Source organism: Diorhabda carinulata, chromosome 6 (assembly GCF_026250575.1).
Source record: "Diorhabda carinulata isolate Delta chromosome 6, icDioCari1.1, whole genome shotgun sequence".
Taxonomy (NCBI): domain Eukaryota; kingdom Metazoa; phylum Arthropoda; class Insecta; order Coleoptera; family Chrysomelidae; genus Diorhabda; species Diorhabda carinulata.
In genome coordinates, this window is record NC_079465.1 from 1,918,337 (window position 1) to 1,939,148 (window position 20,812).

Below are 20,812 nucleotides of genomic sequence, written 5' to 3' on the forward strand. Positions count from 1 at the left end.
CTTTTCGTACCGATTTAAGTAATATTTTGACTTACCCCCGTAATTGCGAACAATTGTCGAGTGTTGAGCTGACAATTATTATTAACCCTTGAACTGACGAGATAATAACCAATGGGTTTTTTTTGTTTTTATGATTTTCTATCATTTATACCTCAAGCGAGATGTCGAAAAAAAATTTTTTTTTTTTCAATTTTGTCTTGAAATTACCATACAAAGATGATTTGTCGGCTCAAAATAAATATGAATAAATGGCAATTCAATCATATTAGTTAGATGGGAGGAATAAATTAAGATAACAACGCATCTTAGTTCAAAATAATTTTATTAAAAATAACAATTTATATACAGGGTGTCCCGCGACGAGTTAAAATTATCTGTATATGGCAAAATACTTATAGTAGAATCATGAAAATTTCTACGTTTGGGTTTTCGCATACGATCTTTTTAACTAAAATATTTTCAAAGATGGCCGACTTCCGGTTCTACCGGAAGTCGACTGTAACTTTGTTATTTTGGATAGAACACCCTGTATATTAATACATTTTTGAAATCTACGTAAAATTTTAGTATACTTTCGTCTAAAAACTTTTTTTGAAAAACACATACTTTTTGAGTTATTCATTTTTTCGTAAAAAATTTTACCCTTATAAATTATTTTTTTACGATGTTACCCTTAAAGATATAAAAATGGTTTCTATTCTGTTGCTTTTAACAAGGTCAGACGTATTCGAATTTATGTTGAAAAACTCTTTATTTTATACAGGGTGTATATAAAAAGTGTTCCAATTTTAACTTCATATATATCAAGGTTCATTATTTTTTTAAATAGAACCACCCGTTTTTTTCTATTTTAGTGCATTCAGGGGTAAAAGATAAGGCAAATTAATGTATACTTTACTATCCCTAAATCTTATCGTTATCGAAATATCGAATGTTTTCTGTAAATTTTTAGATATACAGGTGTGGTTTAAATTTACAAATTTACAAATTTTTGGAATCGTTATATCTCAGAAACGGTGACTCGGAAGGGAAAAAGTGTTGATACACTTTTTGTAGATAATTTTATGATCTATAATTTTTGTCTGAGGTATTTTCATGATAAAACTTACCGTTTCGCTGATAATCGCGAAAAACTCATTTTTTTGACCTTTGACCTTGAATAAAATTTTATTTTAATTAATAACTGTTAGAATATATGGAACGCAACCAATTTTTATTTAACTGTCAAATGTTGGTAATGTAAGTTGACGTCTGTCAATCGCTCTTATCAATCTTGCTCTTTTATGTGTAAGACTGAAATTACAATAAATTGTTTGTACTGAAAATCATATCAGTTATTATTTTCAAACCACGTAATTTTCCTTTAATAACTCAAAAAGTATTCGTTTTTCAAAAAAAGTTTTTAGACAAAAGTATACTAAAATACCGTCGACATAAATTGTAGATCATAAAATTATCTACAAAAAACGTATTAATACTTTTTTGCCTACGAGCCACCGTTTTTGAGATATAACGATTCAAAAAGTTGTACAAAGTGAAACCATTAAATACGAAAACTTTTTGAATCATTATATCTCAGAAATGGTTGCTCGTAGGGAAAAAAGTATTGATACGTTTTTTGTAGATAATTTTATGATCTACAATTTTTGACTAAGGTATTTTTATGATAAAACTTACAGTTTTGCTGAAAATCGCGAAAATCTCATTTTTTTGACATTTGACCTTGAATCATCAAAACGATAAGTTTTATTATGAAAATACCTTAGACAAAAATTGTAGATCATAAAATTATCTACAAAAAACGTATTATTACTTTTTTGCCTACGAGCCACCGTTTTTGAGATATAACGATTCAAAAAGTTGTACAAAGTGAAACCATTAAATACGAAAACTTTTTGAATCATTATATCTCAGAAATGGTTGCTCGTAGGGAAAAAAGTATTGATACGTTTTTTGTAGATAATTTTATGATCTACAATTTTTGACTGAGGTATTTTTATGATAAAACTTACAGTTTTGCTGAAAATCGCGAAAATCTCATTTTTTTGACATTTGACCTTGAATCATCAAAACGATAAGTTTTATTATGAAAATACCTTAGACAAAAATTGTAGATCATAAAATTATCTACAAAAAACGTATTATTACTTTTTTGCCTACGAGCCACCGTTTTTGAGATATAACGATTCAAAAAGTTGTACAAAGTGAAACCATTAAATACGAAAACTTTTTGAATCATTATATCTCAGAAATGGTTGCTCGTAGGGAAAAAAGTATTGATACGTTTTTTGTAGATAATTTTATGATCTACAATTTTTGACTGAGGTATTTTTATGATAAAACTTACAGTTTTGCTGAAAATCGCGAAAATCTCATTTTTTTGACATTTGACCTTGAATCATCAAAACGATAAGTTTTATCATGAAAATACTTCAGACAAAAATTGTAGATCATAAAATTATCTACGAAAAACGTATCGATACTTTTTTCCCTACGAGCCACCGTTTTTGAGATATAACGCGGTAAATTTGTAAATTTACACCATACACCAAAACATTTAATATTTCGGTAACGGTAAGGTTTACGTATAGAAAACTATACAAGAATTTGCCTTATTTTTCACCCCTGAATGCATTAAAATAGAAAAAACCAGGTGGTTCTATTTAAAAAAATAAAAAAATTTTGATATTTATGAAGTTAAACTTTGAACACTTTTTATACACACCCCGTATAAAATAAAAAATTTTTCAACATACATTCAAATACGTCTAACCTTGCTAAAAGTAACCGAATAGAAACCATTTTCATATCTTTAAGGGTATCTTGGTAAAAAAATAATTTATAAGGGTTAAATTTTTTACAAAAAAAAATTAATAACTCAAAAAGTATGCATTTTTCGAGGAAAGTTTTTAGACAAAAGTATACTAAATTTTTACGTAGATTTCAAAAATGTATTAATATACAGGGTGTTACATTCGACTTCCGATTCTACCGGGCAGACATAGCCAACTATTAAACTAAAACTTTGTATATTTTCGTCACGTATTTACAAAATTTTGACACAGCTTCGAAAGACGTAAATAACTAAGAAGATTCTGCTACTTATCCATTATTATTGGTGAACCAGATCTCAAGCCTGTCCACTATCTTATGTTCCTCAATCTGGACGTTGTTTCCTCCCCCAACCCCCTCTATTCTACCCACAACTATGAGTTGAAGGAATCTGTATTTTGGGCATCTAAAAATGTGACACATTTGACATTTTATCTGTCCATTTGACACTTCCGAGGTACTCGCAACACCGTCTACCAAGATTCGCGATTTCCGCATCGGTTTCAACAGAAATTTTCTTGGTTTTACCCATTTTAAAACTGAAAAACGGAAACAGCACAACTTTGCGTCTCACGGGGATTAAATTACAACTATAAACATCAAAAAAATAATTCGCAGTTGAAGAATAATGAGCAAATCAGTTGGGGATCACAAGTTTTAACTTGTACGCGCCCGTTTCCATGATACAAATGCGTTTAAACGCTTTTAATCTCAAGAAATTCTGCGGTTCAACACGATAAATTATTAGCATTGTTTGCCTACCTAGTGAGAGCTTTTGAAACAAAACCGCAATATTAAATAGTGTCGACTAGTTTCCCCGATACGCTCAAAAATTCATGAGACTCGGCAAACCGCTATATTACGAGGTGTATCCACAATGTAAGTTACGTTTCAATCAACCGGTAAAATACGAATACAATTTCCAGCATGTACTGCCGAAGTTTGTGTTTTTTGTAAGTCAAAAATGCCATCGTTGATTGGAGAAGATGCTTCAATCGCAGTAACCGCTAAAACGAAGTTTAATTCGATTTCAACTCTTGGGGGAAGCTACCGATTAGCTTGTCCGGAGCTGGTGCATTCCAGAAATAGAATTTGGACACCAAGATGTTGGAAAACTTGAACAACAATAAAACGATTGGTCCAAATGGAATACCCTTAATCGTATTGAGGAATCAAGCAGCTGAATTAACAAGTCTTCTTTGCAGATTGGATCAAAGACGGTTCCCGATACGATTGCTTTAGTTCCGGCCATTGCAAGTCGTTAACCAGCTTATATTGAGGTATCTTGAGCCTGGTAACATCACCAGCGATCATAGATCTAGTCACCAACGTTTGGATTGAGCTGTAGACAAATATTGGGAATCCAGAGCAATCGCACAACAATCCAACAACTTGGATCCCTTTTTGAAACTAAAAAAGGTATAAACTTCAAAATACTTCTACTTCTTGGAATCTCTGTGGAATCAGCTACAAAGAAACGTCTTTCCCTAACACTAATTTTGTTTTTTACGTGCTATGTGCTATATCTACCACTCGATATTATTTATACAGGGTGTCCCAGAATATTTATAGTAAAATCATGAAAATTTCTACGTTTGGGTTTTTGGAAACGATGTTTTTAACAAAAATATGACTGTAACTTTGTTATTTTGAATGTAACGCCCTGTATATTTATACATTTTTGAAATCTACGTGAAATTTTAGTATACTTTTGTCTAAAAACTTTCCTTCAAAAATGAATATTTTTTGAGTTATTAATTTTTTTGTAAAAAAAGTTTAACCCTTATAAATTATTTTTTTATGATGTTACCCTTAAAGATATGAAAATGGTTTCTATTCGGTTACTTTTAGCAAGGTTAGACGTATTTGAATCTATGTTGAAAAACTTTTTATTTTATACAGGGTGTGTATAAAAAGTGTTCAAATTTTAACTTCATATATATCAAGTTTCATTATTTTTTTAAATAGAAGCACCCGGTTTTTTCTATTTTAATACATTTAGGGGTAAAAAATAAGGCAAAGTAATGTATATTTACTATACCTAAATCTTATCGTTATCGAAATATCGAATGTTTTCTGTAAATTTTTAGATATGCGGGCGTGGTTTAAATTTACAAATTTACAACTTTTTGAATCGTTATATCTCAGAAACGGTGACTCGTAAGGAAAAAAGTGTTGATACACTTTTTGTAGATAATTTTATGATCTATAATTTTTGTTCAAGGTTTTTTCAGATAAAACTTACTGTTTCACTGATAATCGCGAAAAACTCATTTTTTTGACCTTTGACCTTGAATAAAATTTTATTTTAATTAATAACTGTTAAAATGTATGGAACGCAACCAATTTTTATTTAACTGTCAAATGTTGGTAATGTAAGTTGACGTCTGTCAATCGCTCTTATCAATCTTGCTCTTTTATGTGTAAGACTGAAATTACAATAAATTGTTTGTACTGAAAATCATATCAGTTCCTTTAATAACTCAAAAAGTATTCGTTTTTCAAAAAAAGTTTTTAGACAACAGTATACTAAAATACCGTCGACATAAATTGTAGATCATAAAATTATCTACAAAAAACGTATCAATACTTTTTTCCCCACGAGCCACCGTTTTTGAGAAAAAGTTGTACAAAGTGAAACCATTAAATACGAAAACTTTTTGAATTATTATATCTCAGAAATGGTGGCTCGTAGGGAAAAAAGTATCGATACGTTTTTCGTAGATAATTTTATGATCTACAATTTTTGACTGAAGTATTTTCATGATAAAACTCACCGTTTCGCTGATAATCGCGAAAAACTTTTTTTTGACCTAATTTGACCGGACTATTATTTCGTTTTTGAACTTTAGTTAGTTGTTACGAAATTTTGATGTTTAAGAATAAGATTAATGAAACTTTCTCAATAAATGGAACGTTTTTAAAATTTTAAATCGTCGAATATTTTCACAATGTAAAGAAGTAAAAATATTACTTACTATTCGGTTGGGTGCGTTTTGCATGGGAGAGGAAAGCGGCTCTTGAGATAAACCGAGGAAGAAAAATTGATGGAAATGCACATTGAATTTTTATCGTTCTTTTATTGTCGCAACATGTAGACTAAGTTTATAGCCAAAGAACTCTCTTTTATGGGACGAAAGACGAATATTCTTTTGTCTTTACATCAAAGATCAAACAATATAAATCTTTTATGAGCCTTTTTCTATTTCCAACGTTCCTCATTTTAGTTACTTTTGATCAGCTCAACATTTTAAACTGTGAAAGCCTCGAATTCATCGCAAAGTTTGCGAACTATCCAACCAGAAAATGTCTCGTAACACTAAAATTTAGATTCTCGACTTCCAAATTAATTTACAGTTTCTTTCTACGTGAAACAATAAGTTATAGTCCGGGAGCTCCAACCAAAAAACTAGGTTCTGAGGGGGCTTCACTTCAGCCGCCATCTTGAAAAACACGTTTTATCAAATATCCCGCGAACCGCGCAACGTACGATAAAAATTGTGAGAATCATTATTGTAGATAATAATATTTGCCATCTTTTTTATTCGAAACTTTTTTTTCTATAACACATAGATTTCTAATTAAAACGCTCCAAACTTTTTTCAATATTGTTTTTGCTAAATATTTATTTAATGGTCAACGATAAATTAAAAATGGTGGTAACTGAATTGTAGAGCAAAAAATTTTCTATAAATTTAATTTTTATTATTACAATATATTATAATATACAATATAAAATAGCATAATACAAGCATTTAAATTTAAATATTTAGCAAAAACCATATCGAAAAAAGTTTGGAGCGCTATAATTAAAAATCCGTTCGTGATACAAAAAAAAGTTTCAAATAAAAAAGATGGCCAATATTATTATCTATAATAATGATTCCAACAATTTTTGTCGTACGATGCGCGGTTCACCAGATATTTGATAAAACGTGTTTTTCAAGATGGCTGAAGTGAATCCCCCGCCATGATGATCTGTTCCAGTACGTTTTTTACAAAAAAAAAGGTTTTTGGCCTATGAATCGTTGATGAATATAGAAAAACAACTTATGGGGTACATCCCCCACACGTTTCCCCCCTAATTTTCTAATTTATGCAACTACTTTAAAGGTTTTGACAATTTGTTTGCGATAAAACTATAATTCTGAACTGTACTTTCCACTCGCGATTTAATTTATTATAATTCTCACACCTTTTGATTTGAATCTCTTAATATTATTTATTAACGACGAAGATACAAAATCCCGTAGCACCTTTTCTTATGTCCACGGGCCGCTTCCTGCTCTTGGACCGTATCAATAAGGCCCGCGGGCCGATTTCGGCTCCTGGGCCGTATTAATAAGGCCCGCGGGCCGATTTCAGCTCCTGGGACGTATCAATAAGGCCCGCGGGCCGCTTCCTGCCCCTGGGTCGTATCAATAAGGCCCGCGAGCCGATTTCGGCTCCTGGGCCGTATCAATAATGTTTTTTAAAGCTTTTAGACTTCTTTCGATTCCTTTACGGATGTTTTAAATACTCGTACTCTCAAGTTTACGGATGTTTATAAGTAATTTCAAGGGTAGCGCGTGTCTATACAAGGACAGTATCGCCATCTCTTAGCAGCAAGCGGAAATATCATATTGTTTTTATCGAGAACGCTTCGAATCTAGACTAGAACTTTCGTTAATAGTATAAAACGATTGCGTCGGCGCGACGTGAGTCAGTTGAGTCGAGTAATCGAAGCGTTATAGTTGGAGAAGGATTTTCTGGGTCTGGATCTGGATCTTCGAACTCTACGTAATTACCTACCAACTTTTATAACTTTGAAATGATTTTTAACAACCGTTTATTACATACTGATATAATTTAATAAATAAAATTGTAATAATTCAGTTTAATTTTTTTTATTTTCGATCTAGCGCATCTACGAATTCAAAATTTAATATACGGCCTTTTGCAAAATTGAGTTTGAGACCATTAAACAAAGCTGTAACGTTTCAAGATTCACTTGAATCGAGATAAAGTTTAGAAAATCCCAGTGTAATTTTTCGGTGTTTATTTATACTTTTAACCGTTTTTTTTTCACTCAAAAAGGTTTTTTTGTAATTGGGTAATTAGAAACTTGTTGCAGTAAATGCACCTTAGGCTAGGCGGAGAACGTTCAACAGTCATTTTCGACTAGAAAAGGAAGGAACTAACGTTCAAGTATATCGATCCAATTCTCCCTTCTTTGTACGATAAAAAATGTCCGCCGTGTTCGTAAACGGAATTTATATACACATATCCACAATATACGATTTATATTAAATATATTTGTGTTTTAGAACGTTTTCTAAATCCTTTTTTGAATCCAAAAGTTTCGTATTTATAATAATGTTTCGTTGTTATTTGCGCCGTCAAATAAAACATTTTTTTAATGTAAATTTCATCTTGAAGTTTCATAATTCATTTTGCTACAGAAGGAGCTTTTGATCTGATGATATCAGTCGATTATTCTAGGTTATGAGGATGATTTCGTAGTGCTAGTAAAGGGAGATAAATTCCCTAAGAACAATCAAAAACTCAGGTGATGGAAGGAAACTTTTGGTCAACCCTTGTAAACGTTTATTTGGAACAATCACCTCTGCTGTCTAAAATGATATTCTGGATACAACAAATTCATTTTTTGGTGATTAAAAACTGTACAAACAAAAATTCGAAGGCTAACATGTCTAGGTATGTCAATGAGTAATGTCAACCTACCCCACTACACCCTTAGAGGCACTATTCAGCGACATCTACTAGCTAATCCATACAGTAAAACTAAATCCATTATATTGAAATAACAAAAGTAGGCTTCACTTAAACGGCTGTCACTTTTTTCTGACTAATCTAAACGTCATGAAATTTCACACATAGTATTTTCAAAGTTGGTACTTTATAAACGTCATACAGATTTGACAATGACATTGACATCTGTGTGTCAATTACACGATTTATTTAGTGATGTATCATTGAAATTATCAGTACAAATACTTCATAGTTTATCACCGAATCTGTTTGAAATATAAATAAAAGCTTTTGCTAAACGTCATGAAATTTCACACATAGTATTTTCAAAGTTGGTACTTTATAAACGTCATACGGATTTGACAATGACATTGACATCTGTGTGTCAATTACACGATTTATTTAGTGATGTATCATTGAAATTATCAGTACAAATACTTCATAGTTTATCATCGAATCTGTTTAAAATATAACTAAAAGCTTTTGCTAAACGTCATGAAATTTCACAAATAGTATTTTCAAAGTTGGTACTTCGTAAACGTCATACTGATTTGACAATGACATTGACATCTGTGTGTCAATTACACGATTTATTTAGTGATGTATCATTAAAATTATCAGTACAAATACTTCATAGTTTATCACCGAATCTGTTTGAAATATAAATAAAAGCTTTTGCTAAATGTCATGAAATTTCACACATAGTATTTTGAAAGTTGGTACTTTATAACGTCATACTGATTTGACAATGACATTGACATCTGTGTGTCAATTACACGATTTATTTAGTGATGTATCATTAAAATTATCAGTACAAATACTTCATAGTTTATCACCGAATCTGTTTGAAATATAACTAAAAGCTTTTGCTAAACGTCATGAAATTTCACACATAGTATTTTCAAAGTTGGTACTTTATAACGTCATACTGATTTGACAATGACATTGACATCTGTGTGTCAATTACACGATTTATTTAGTGATGTATCATTGAAATTATCAGTACAAATACTTCATAGTTTATCATCGAATCTGTTTGAAATATAACTAAAAGCTTTTGCTAAATGTCATGAAATTTCACAAATAGTATTTTCAAAGTTGGTACTTCGTAAACGTCATACTGATTTGACAATGACATTGACATCTGTGTGTCAATTACACGATTTATTTAGTGATGTATCATTGAAATTATCAGTACAAATACTTCATAGTTTATCACCGAATCTGTTTGAAATATAACTAAAAGCTTTTGCTAAATGTCATGAAATTTCACAAATAGTATTTTCAAAGTTGGTACTTCGTAAACGTCATACTGATTTGACAATGACATTGACATCTGTGTGTCAATTACACGATTTATTTAGTGATGTATCATTGAAATTATCAGTACAAATACTTCATAGTTTATCATCGAATCTGTTTAAAATATAACTAAAAGCTTTTGCTAAACGTCATGAAATTTCACAAATAGTATTTTCAAAGTTGGTACTTCGTAAACGTCATACTGATTTGACAATGACATTGACATCTGTGTGTCAATTACACGATTTATTTAGTGATGTATCATTGAAATTATCAGTACAAATACTTCATAGTTTATCACCGAATCTGTTTGAAATATAACTAAAAGCTTTTGCTAAATGTCATGAAATTTCACAAATAGTATTTTCAAAGTTGGTACTTCGTAAACGTCATACTGATTTGACAATGACATTGACATCTGTGTGTCAATTACACGATTTATTTAGTGATGTATCATTAAAATTATCAGTACAAATACTTTATAGTTTATCACCGAATCTGTTTGAAATATAACTAAAAGCTTTTGCTAAACGTCATGAAATTTCACAAATAGTATTTTCAAAGTTGGTACTTCGTAAACGTCATACTGATTTGACAATGACATTGACATCTGTGTGTCAATCACACGACTTATTAAGTGATGTATTATTAAAATAATCAGCACAAATCTTTCTGTTAAGTTTGTATTGACTGTTTTCTTTTCTCAACCAGGTGGTCTTCCATACAAAGTTTACCCAGGACACGATGGAGTTCTTACCGAAAAGAGAAAACAACGTAGAATACGAACCACTTTCACCTCGGCTCAATTGAAAGAGCTGGAAAGAGCTTTCCAAGAAACCCATTATCCTGATATTTACACCAGGGAAGAAATTGCCATGAAGATCGATTTAACGGAAGCGCGAGTACAAGTAAGTTGTATTTCGAAAAAGGACAATCAATTTATTTATATTTCTCATTATCCACTCGTTTTTTTACTTCTTCTGTTGAGTTGTTGTCAATTCGGTGTCAGTTTTCCCGATAACATCGATAATTGCCTTACAAATTCCATTTTAGAAGCTCCTAGAAGATTTAAAAGAGTCATTGTGGAAATTTTAGGAGCTCTATGCTTAGATAAAGCTCTAGTGGATTCAGAAAAGATTCCAAACGTTGAATCTTGACATCGCGACACTTTTGATTATGTACACGGCGTTAATTTTAGAATAGGACGTTCGGAAATGTCGCGTTTAAAGGGAATTTGAGTGATAATTGAGAACCGACGGTTCCCATATCATTCGATAAAATCCACTACATTAACGAATTCCCTAATGAACCGCACTCCTGAATCGTCAACTCAAGTCAATTTGATATAATGTGTAAACGATCTCCGTGTGACCTGTACGTTCATGTTAACATTGTCAATAAGCTTTGTAGGTCTTTGTCATTATCCGAAAGGACAATTTCACGGCTAAGAGGAATAAAACGCGTCGGAGCCGATCGTCATTTGTATCCAATTACACGAGTCACGTGACCATCGCACTCGACGATCTCAAATGTTTAGTTGCCGGCTCGTTCCCAAACAACGAAATGTCGAATGATAATTTCGGAGAGGCTTTTGTAATTATAGTATATCTGATTATAATCCGAATAATAAAAACACAATCCCTGTCACCTATATAATTAAAAATGAGTGTCAATTGATGATTTTTTTACGAAACAAGTCGTACACTAGCTTGGTAATTTTGCCTGGTGTATCGACGCGATTTTTGTGAAAAAATGTATCGTTAAAAACTTCGATTTAACCTCCTTCTCAAAAATAAAAGATATTTAACGGTTTTATCTTTCTATGTGCCATTATTAGTGTCTCTGGATCAACCTCGTTCATCTCCAATTCCAGATCTTTCATAATTAATATCATTTCAATCATTATTCCAGAGGTTTCATCTTAATCACCATCGTCTCCTTTAAGCTTCAAACCTAACCTAACCTTACAGCAAATTACACCCCGATAGATGTTCGTTTACCTCACATGTTTTCTACGAGAGAAACTCAACGTATTTTGCTTAAAAAGATCAACGTATTAATAATAAAGAACGGATTTGAATAACTTTAATGAAAGTTATACGTAGATTATATACTCTAGGATTCTCGATGATAAATGAGAAACGATTTAAGCTTCAAATCACCACTAACATTATGGATTTATACCCAGGAACATTTTCATTTTCTACTTAATCAATCATAGAACACGATCCGATAAATTCACTAGTAAAAATGATGAAACCTAACCTAACCTTACAGCAAATTACACCCTGATAGATGTTCGTTCACCTCACATGTTTTCTACGAGAGAAGCTCAACGTATTTTGCTTAAAATGATCAACGTATTAATAATAAAGAACGGATTTGAATAACTTTAATGAAAGTTATACGTAGATTATATACTCTAGGATTCTCGATGATAAATGAGAAACGATTTAAGCTTCAAATCACCACTAACATTATGGATTTATACCCAGGAACATTTTCCTTTTCTACTTAATCAATCATAGAACACGATCCGATAAATTCACTAGTAAAAATGATGAAACCTAACCTAACCTTACAGCAAATTACACCCTGATAGATGTTCGTTTACCTCACATGTTTTTTACGAGAGAAGCTCAACGTATTTTGCTTAAAATGATCAACGTATTAATAATAAAGAACGGATTTGAATAACTTTAATGAAAGTTATACGTAGATTATATACTCTAGGATTCTCGATGATAAATGAGAAACGATTTAAGCTTCAAATCACCACTAACATTATGGATTTATACCCAGGAACATTTTCCTTTTCTACTTAATCAATCATAGAACACGATCCGATAAATTCACTAGTAAAAATGATGAAACCTAACCTAACCTTACAGCAAATTACACCCTGATAGATGTTCGTTTACCTCACATGTTTTCTACGAGAGAAGCTCAACGTATTTTGCTTAAAATGATCAACGTATTAATAATAAAGAACGGATTTGAATAACTTTAATGAAAGTTATACGTAGATTATATACTCTAGGATTCTCGATGATAAATGAGAAACGATTTAAGCTTCAAATCACCACTAACATTATGGATTTATACCCAGGAACATTTTCCTTTTCTACTTAATCAATCATAGAACACGATCCGATAAATTCACTAGTAAAAATGATGAAACCTAACCTAACCTTACAGCAAATTACACCCTGATAGATGTTCGTTTACCTCACATGTTTTTTACGAGAGAAGCTCAACGTATTTTGCTTAAAATGATCAACGTATTAATAATAAAGAACGGATTTGAATAACTTTAATGAAAGTTATACGTAGATTATATACTCTAGGATTCTCGATGATAAATGAGAAACGATTTAAGCTTCAAATCACCACTAACATTATGGATTTATACCCAGGAACATTTTCCTTTTCTACTTAATCAATCATAGAACACGATCCGATAAATTCACTAGTAAAAATGATGAAACCTAACCTAAGCTTACAGCAAATTACACCCCGATAGATGTTCGTTTACCTCACATGTTTTCTACGAGAGAAGCTCAACGTATTTTGCTTAAAATGATCAACGTATTAATAATAAAGAACGGATTTGAATAACTTTAATGAAAGTTATACGTAGATTATATACTCTAGGATTCTCGATGATAAATGAGAAACGATTTAAGCTTCAAATCACCACTAACATTATGGATTTATACCCAGGAACATTTTCCTTTTCTACTTAATCAATCATAGAACACGATCCGATAAATTCACTAGTAAAAATGATGAAACTTAACCTAAGCTTACAGCAAATTACACCCCGATAGATGTTCGTTTACCTCACATGTTTTCTACGAGAGAAGCTCAACGTATTTTGCTTAAAATGATCAACGTATTAATAATAAAGAACGGATTTGAATAACTTTAATGAAAGTTATACGTAGATTATATACTCTAGGATTCTCGATGATAAATGAGAAACGATTTAAGCTTCAAATCACCACTAACATTATGGATTTATACCCAGGAACATTTTCATTTTCTACTTAATCAATCATAGAACACGATCCGATAAATTCACTAGTAAAAATGATGAAACTTAACCTAAGCTTACAGCAAATTACACCCTGATAGATGTTCGTTCACCTCACATGTTTTCTACGAGAGAAACTCAACGTTTTTTGCTTAAAATGATCAACGTATTAATAATTTCAAATAATATAGATTTGTATTATATTTTTGTACATTTATTTTGTTCGAAAAGAGCTTCTAAAGTCGTTTCCTGTTTCCTGGCTCTATCTCCGAGCGTTTCGAATCTGCTCAGTGACGCCGTTGGCGACGCGCGCGGTCACATGACGTTGGATGAAATATTCACGAGGAAATAGCAGAAAACGAAGCTCAGGTGCACTCGCAGGGCTGTTACAACGCCCGAAATTAAACTTAACGATATCAATATCTATAAAAGTAATTCGACTTTCGGTTTTCCTATGAAATTATTCATCATCTTGACAGCTGACAGTTTTCGTAAAAGTCAAAAATATAACGGATGAGAGTTGGCTAATTCTAAACAGGTTTAAATTGGAAGATGCATTTTATTTGGATCGCAAAGACCGCGTTCAAAATTACGAAGCAAAAATACGAGGGTTGTTACTTAAGTTTTAAGATAAAATGTTTATGTCAAATCTGACATTGACGTTATGAAGTTTTGATAGAAGAAGAAGAAGAAGAAGCGTTCGGAAAAACAAATCGTAGAACACTGAACAATCGGTTGATTGGTTTAAATCGTACGATTCAACTGCGCATTACGATAACGTTGGAAAATTTCTTCACGAGCTGATCCGAACTAAATTTCCGAAACGTCCGCCGGTCAGTTATTCTAATCAAATTACGTACAAGTCTCAGGCGGCTACCCATCAGCTTCTCGTACAAAATTATCGGACAGAAATGGAATAGATGTGGATATTATGCATACGTGGCATCTCTTGAAGTATTTAAACGTTATCCATCATTCTGGCGTAAATTATGAACGGTTCCGAGTTAAATAAAATGACACAAGTATATACGAGGGGATGCGTGTTCATTATAATAATGGAAATTAATTTATTAGTATATAGGGATGTTTATTACCAGTTTTATTTTATTATCTTCAAGAATAAAATATAAATAATCGAATGTACATAAGTCATAACCTATTCGACGTCTCGAAACTGGCTGAATACCTTTTGCAGCTGCGGCTTTTCTAATTGTAAAAAGAAGAAGAATTTACAACTTTTTGCGACGTTGTCAAATTGATGTTATTTACGCTCCATTAACGTTAATCTTGTTCGATGTTATTAGGGCAGTTTTGGGATTTAATTCCGTGGCTAGTGCGGGTTTTCTAGCCAGAACTTCGTCCAAAAACCACATTTTGGTGGATTGAGGTTAATTTGGGATCAGTAGGTAGAATTTTTGGCTGAAAGTTAGCTGCTTTGAGTCTTATTCTAGCTGTGCAGCCATTTTTCGCTTTTATTTGAGCTTTTTTATGTACTAATGAATAGTATGAAGGAAAATTTTGAAACGTATCGTTCGACGGCCATTTTATTTATACGAAAATGTCTCAAATCATTCAAGTTTATCGCGATAGTGAAACAAGTTGATGTTTTGATGGAACGCTTGAATAATTTCATCGACAATTTTCGCTTTAATCTCAGAGGTGATATCAAATTCCCAAATTTGTTTCGGTAGCTTCATAACAAGCTACACCCCCTGTGTATCGGTCACATCCATTCAGAGAATCTATTATATTCCATTTAGCACAAGTCTCTGGAGACGCAAGAGGCTAAAGCGTGGGAAACGTTGTATCAGCTTGAAGAAAAATACACGATTGATCTTTATTTATTAATTTATAGAATTAATTGTTCACGATGACATTTTAAATTGATTTATGAGTGAAAACGCATTGAAGACTTCAATAAGGCTGCATCAAAATCTACTAAATCGAAGAGCTGAAGGCAGTTTTCTCAACCAGTAGCTGGCTACAGCTTCAGAACTAGAGTTAAAGTCTTTTCCTTCGAAGATATAACCAAAAGGTGATTTTTCTAGTTTTTGTAATCCCGAAAAGTTCCAAAATACGAATTCGAAACACAACTGGAAGTAGACGAAGACATTCTGGTGTCCAGAGGAGTGAAAACACTTCTCATCATTATGTTAAAGGACCCTTTCCAGCTCTCGTGCTCAAATCGAAGAGCTGAAGGCAGTTTTCTCAACCAGTAGCTGGCTACAGCTTCAGAACTAGAGTTAAAGTCTTTTCCTTCGAAGATATAACCAAAAGGTGATTTTTCTAGTTTTTGTAATCCCGAAAAGTTCCAAAATACGAATTCGAAACACAACTGGAAGTAGACGAAGACATTCTGGTGTCCAGAGGAGTGAAAACACCCGTCATCATTATGTCAAAGGACTTTTTCCAGCTTTAGTACTCAAATCGAAGAGCTGAAGGCAGTTTTCTCAACCAGTAGCTGGCTACAGCTTCAGAACTAAAGTTAAAGTCTTTTCCCTCGAAGATATAACCAAAAGGTGATTTTTCTAGTTTTTGTAATCCCGAAAAGTTCCAAAATACGAATTCGAAACACAACTGGAAGTAGACGAAGACATTCTGGTGTCCAGAGGAGTGAAAACACTTCTCATCATTATGTTAAAGGACCCTTTCCAGCTCTCGTGCTCAAATCGAAGAGCTGAAGGCAGTTTTCTCAACCAGTAGCTGGCTACAGCTTCAGAACTAGAGTTAAAGTCTTTTCCTTCGAAGATATAACCAAAAGGTGATTTTTCTAGTTTTTGTAATCCCGAAAAGTTCCAAAATACGAATTCGAAACACAACTTGAAGTAGACGAAGACATTCTGGTGTCCAGAGGAGTGAAAACACCCGTCATCATTATGTCAAAGGACTTTTTCCAGCTTTAGTACTCAAATCGAAGAGCTGAAGGCAGTTTTCTCAACCAGTAGCTGGCTACAGCTTCAGAACTAAAGTTAAAGTCTTTTCCCTCGAAGATATAACCAAAAGGTGATTTTTCTAGTTTTTGTAATCCCGAAAAGTTCCAAAATACGAATTCGAAACACAACTGGAAGTAGACGAAGACATTCTGGTGTCCAGAGGAGTGAAAACACCCGTCATCATTATGTTAAAGGACCCTTTCCAGCTCTCGTGCTCAAATCGAAGAGCTGAAGGCAGTTTTCTCAACCAGTAGCTGGCTACAGCTTCAGAACTAAAGTTAAAGTCTTTTCCCTCGAAGATATAACCAAAAGGTGATTTTTCTAGTTTTTGTAATCCCGAAAAGTTCCAAAATACGAATTCGAAACACAACTGGAAGTAGACGAAGACATTCTGGTGTCCAGAGGAGTGAAAACACCCGTCATCATTATGTCAAAGGACTTTTTCCAGCTTTAGTACTCAAATCGAAGAGCTGAAGGCAGTTTTCTCAACCAGTAGCTGGCTACAGCTTCAGAACTAAAGTTAAAGTCTTTTCCCTCGAAGATATAACCAAAAGGTGATTTTTCTAGTTTTTGTAATCCCGAAAAGTTCCAAAATACGAATTCGAAACACAACTGGAAGTAGACGAAGACATTCTGGTGTCCAGAGGAGTGAAAACACCCGTCATCATTATGTCAAAGGACTTTTTCCAGCTTTAGTACTCAAATCGAAGTGCTGAAGGCAGTTTTCTCAGCCAGTAGCAGCTGGCACAGCTTCAGAACTAAAATAATTAATTGCATGTAACCACAGAAATGATAAAATAAGGTTTTGTACTGCGTATATAATGACAGAAATGTCAAACAACTGAAATTATAGTCAATTGGATCGGATATTGACGTGACCGTTGGTAAAACAGTACTCAGAGTTGCTAAATGACGTTTAGGAAGCTAGATTTTGAAAAATATATCCTATGTTAAATCTAATACCTCCAAAAAAGAATGTAGAAAATTTTATAACGATCGGTTAAGTAGTTTTCGCGTAACAAACAAACTAAGCTTATAACATCTGTATTTAGGTTGTTTTTTGTACTGGACTTAGACCTAGTGGCTTGGGTATTAACCATTTCGACAACTTGTTAAGATATACGTCTCGTCGAAACTTATATCGAGCCGCAACGCTGTAGTCGGTAAGGTTGTAGAAGCGCTCGATTTCCAACACGGAGATCGGAGTTTCGAATCTTCTGTCGAACGAAATAATATCCACAAACTCTTGGTCCTCAGTTCTAATCCTAGTTCACGGTTTTAAAACTATTTCACATGAAATTCCTCAAAACAAGTCATTATTATAAATATAAAAGAATGAAACAAAATATATCAGTTTCGAATAACCTCTAATAGTCATTTAAACTATTTCTTTACCGTTTGATGTACTTTAAAAGTTGATTTTGATTTTTTTCAAATTGTATTTTGACAAAATCGACGTTTTATTTTGTTTTTTACGTAAAAACCTAAAGTTACGGTATGGAATATCAATGAGACAATCGATGAAACTTTACATAAATTATGAAGGTGTCGATTCTAATGGATGAAACGGTTATAAAGAAAAACGATGAAACAAACTACTTCCATTATCAACAAAGGAAACTCATAACCTTAATTAAATCGTTGGTGCTTATTTTCCTTAATGGCCGGACCATATGTACGACCGCAAACATCGGGAGACAGTAGACATCGGATTGAAGGGCAAATGAAGTGTTTTTCGTTTTTGGTTTTGGTCGAAACGTCTCAATAATGCAGTTAGTCGGAGACAGAAAACGATAATGCGATCTGAATTGAATAACAATGGACGATGGAACAGAGCTGGATCAGCACTAAGAAAAAAATATTCTCATCAAAGAAGAGAACTCGGGCGTGCTTACCGATGAAGTTGAGTAAGTTCTGGTTGAGGTTAGGATTTCTTAATGTTGTGAATCGCCTTGTGGCAGTTCCAGGTGGCCTTAGGAAGGATCCAGACGCCTCATAACGATAGCAAACTCTGTGTAGGTCATTTCTAGCAACACCTCGCTGACCAAGTCCATTTTCCGTGATACCAAATTCAAATTTGGTCTAGAATTTACTTCGAATCTTTCATAAATGAATGATTTTTGAAAAGGCTTTTTCCGAGGGTCCACTCTTTGCTTTTTCTCTCCAGCTCTGGATGTTTTTCTCTCTAAGGTGCGTTTTTTTGGTCTCAAATTAGAGTATATTGAATAATTTTAGAAAAGGGTTTTTCACGACGTGCTAAATCGATATGTATATGAAAAAGTACTGCGACTAGTGTCCTGAAAATTTGCTTGCTTGGTTTTTCCAAAATGCTCGTTTCAACTAAAATAATTTCAGTTATTTGAAACTTCCGGTTATACCGGAAGTGGACCCAAACTTCGTTATTTTGAATAGAATGCTATAATTTTTATCAAATTTTTGGAATCTACGTAAAATTTCAATATGACTTTATATACTGCTTAGTATGTCTAAAGTCCACCATTTTTTAATTATTTCACTTTTTCGAAAATTTTTGAAAACACACAGTCCTCCACTAAAAAAATTATATTTCCAAGTTTAAGCGAGTCAGGTCTAATATTTTTGAGTTTTTGAACAAATAACACTTCCAGCTTTCAAAATCTATGAAAATTTGTCGCAAAATTTATATAGGGTGTTCAGAGAATGGTGCCGAATAAAAACTTCGAAAACTTAATTTTTTTGAATGGCAACCTCCATTTTTCGGGGAGAGTACGATTTCTTTGGAGCCGCGATTTACGGATTTGGCCAAATTAGGTCAAAATAAATCGAAAATGAAGAATGAAATTTTTCGATATCTCGCTTCGTTTTCGAGATATCGATACTTAAAGTTAGTTCAAAATTTATTTGACAGATGGCGTTCAATACTTCGTTTCAAATGAATATTTTATCACTTAAATTCAATATGAATCTTGTAATTCGATACACGAATGATTTTTTATCTAATTTTTATATTATTTACGAAGCCCCCCATATGAAAAAAATAATAATATTAAAATAAAACAAAAATAATCCTCACGCGAAGAAAATTTTTTTCAGACAATTTTGGTTGTAAAAAATTCACGATTTTTGAATTTTTTACACTCAAAGTGCACCACGAGAAAGTTAGGTTAGGTTAGGTTGATATATACAAATATTTAATAAAAATAAATATTCCCAACTTCAAGTATCGATATCTCGAAAATGAAGCGAGATATCGAAAAATTTTATTCTTCATTTTCGATTTATTTTCACCTAATTTAGCCGAATCCGTTAAATTTCGGCGCCAAGGAAATCGTACTCTCCGAAAAATAGGGGTTGCCATTTGTAAAAATTAATTTTTTATTCGGCACCATTTTCTGACCACCCTATATAAATTTTTCGACAAATTTTCATAGATTTTGAAAGCTGTAAGTGTTATTTATACAAAAACTCAAAAATATTAGACCTGAATCGCTTAAACTTGGAAATATAATTTTTTTAGTGGAGGACTGTGTGTTTTCAAAAATTTCGAAAATGTGAAATAATTAAAAAATGGTGGACTTTAAGCATACTATGCATTATATAAAGTCATATTGAAATTTTACGTAGATTCCAAAAATTTAATAAAAATCATAGCATTCTATTTAAAATAACGAAGTTTTAGTTGAAACGATCATTTAGGAAAAACCATGAAAGCAAATTTTCAAAAAACTAGCCGCAGTATTGTGAAAAACGTCTTTTCGCTTTTAATAAATCGAAATTTTAAAGTGGAATCCGACACTGGAGATAAGAAAAACGATAATGTGATTTGAAGTGAATAGTAATGGACAATAGCATAGTCATCTTTCGTCTTTGTCTCTTCTCTCTACCATGAGACAGACATTTATTTTATTGCCGGGGTGCACAACTGCTACAAACACTCTTTCTAATCACTTCTAGTGGCACCAAACTACTACAGGACACC

At 32.6% G+C, this 20,812-nt stretch overlaps 1 protein-coding gene across 1 annotated transcript in view; it reads left to right on the top strand.

Annotated features, from left to right (window-relative positions):
• LOC130896004 (paired mesoderm homeobox protein 2A-like) overlaps positions 1 to 20,812 on the top strand; it is a 51,295-nt gene that overhangs the window by 2,407 nt on the left and 28,076 nt on the right. Inside the window, exon 2 of the mRNA XM_057803727.1 lies at positions 10,597 to 10,793. Coding sequence (XP_057659710.1) covers positions 10,597 to 10,793 — 197 coding nt within the window. The remainder of the gene's footprint in view (positions 1 to 10,596; positions 10,794 to 20,812) is intronic.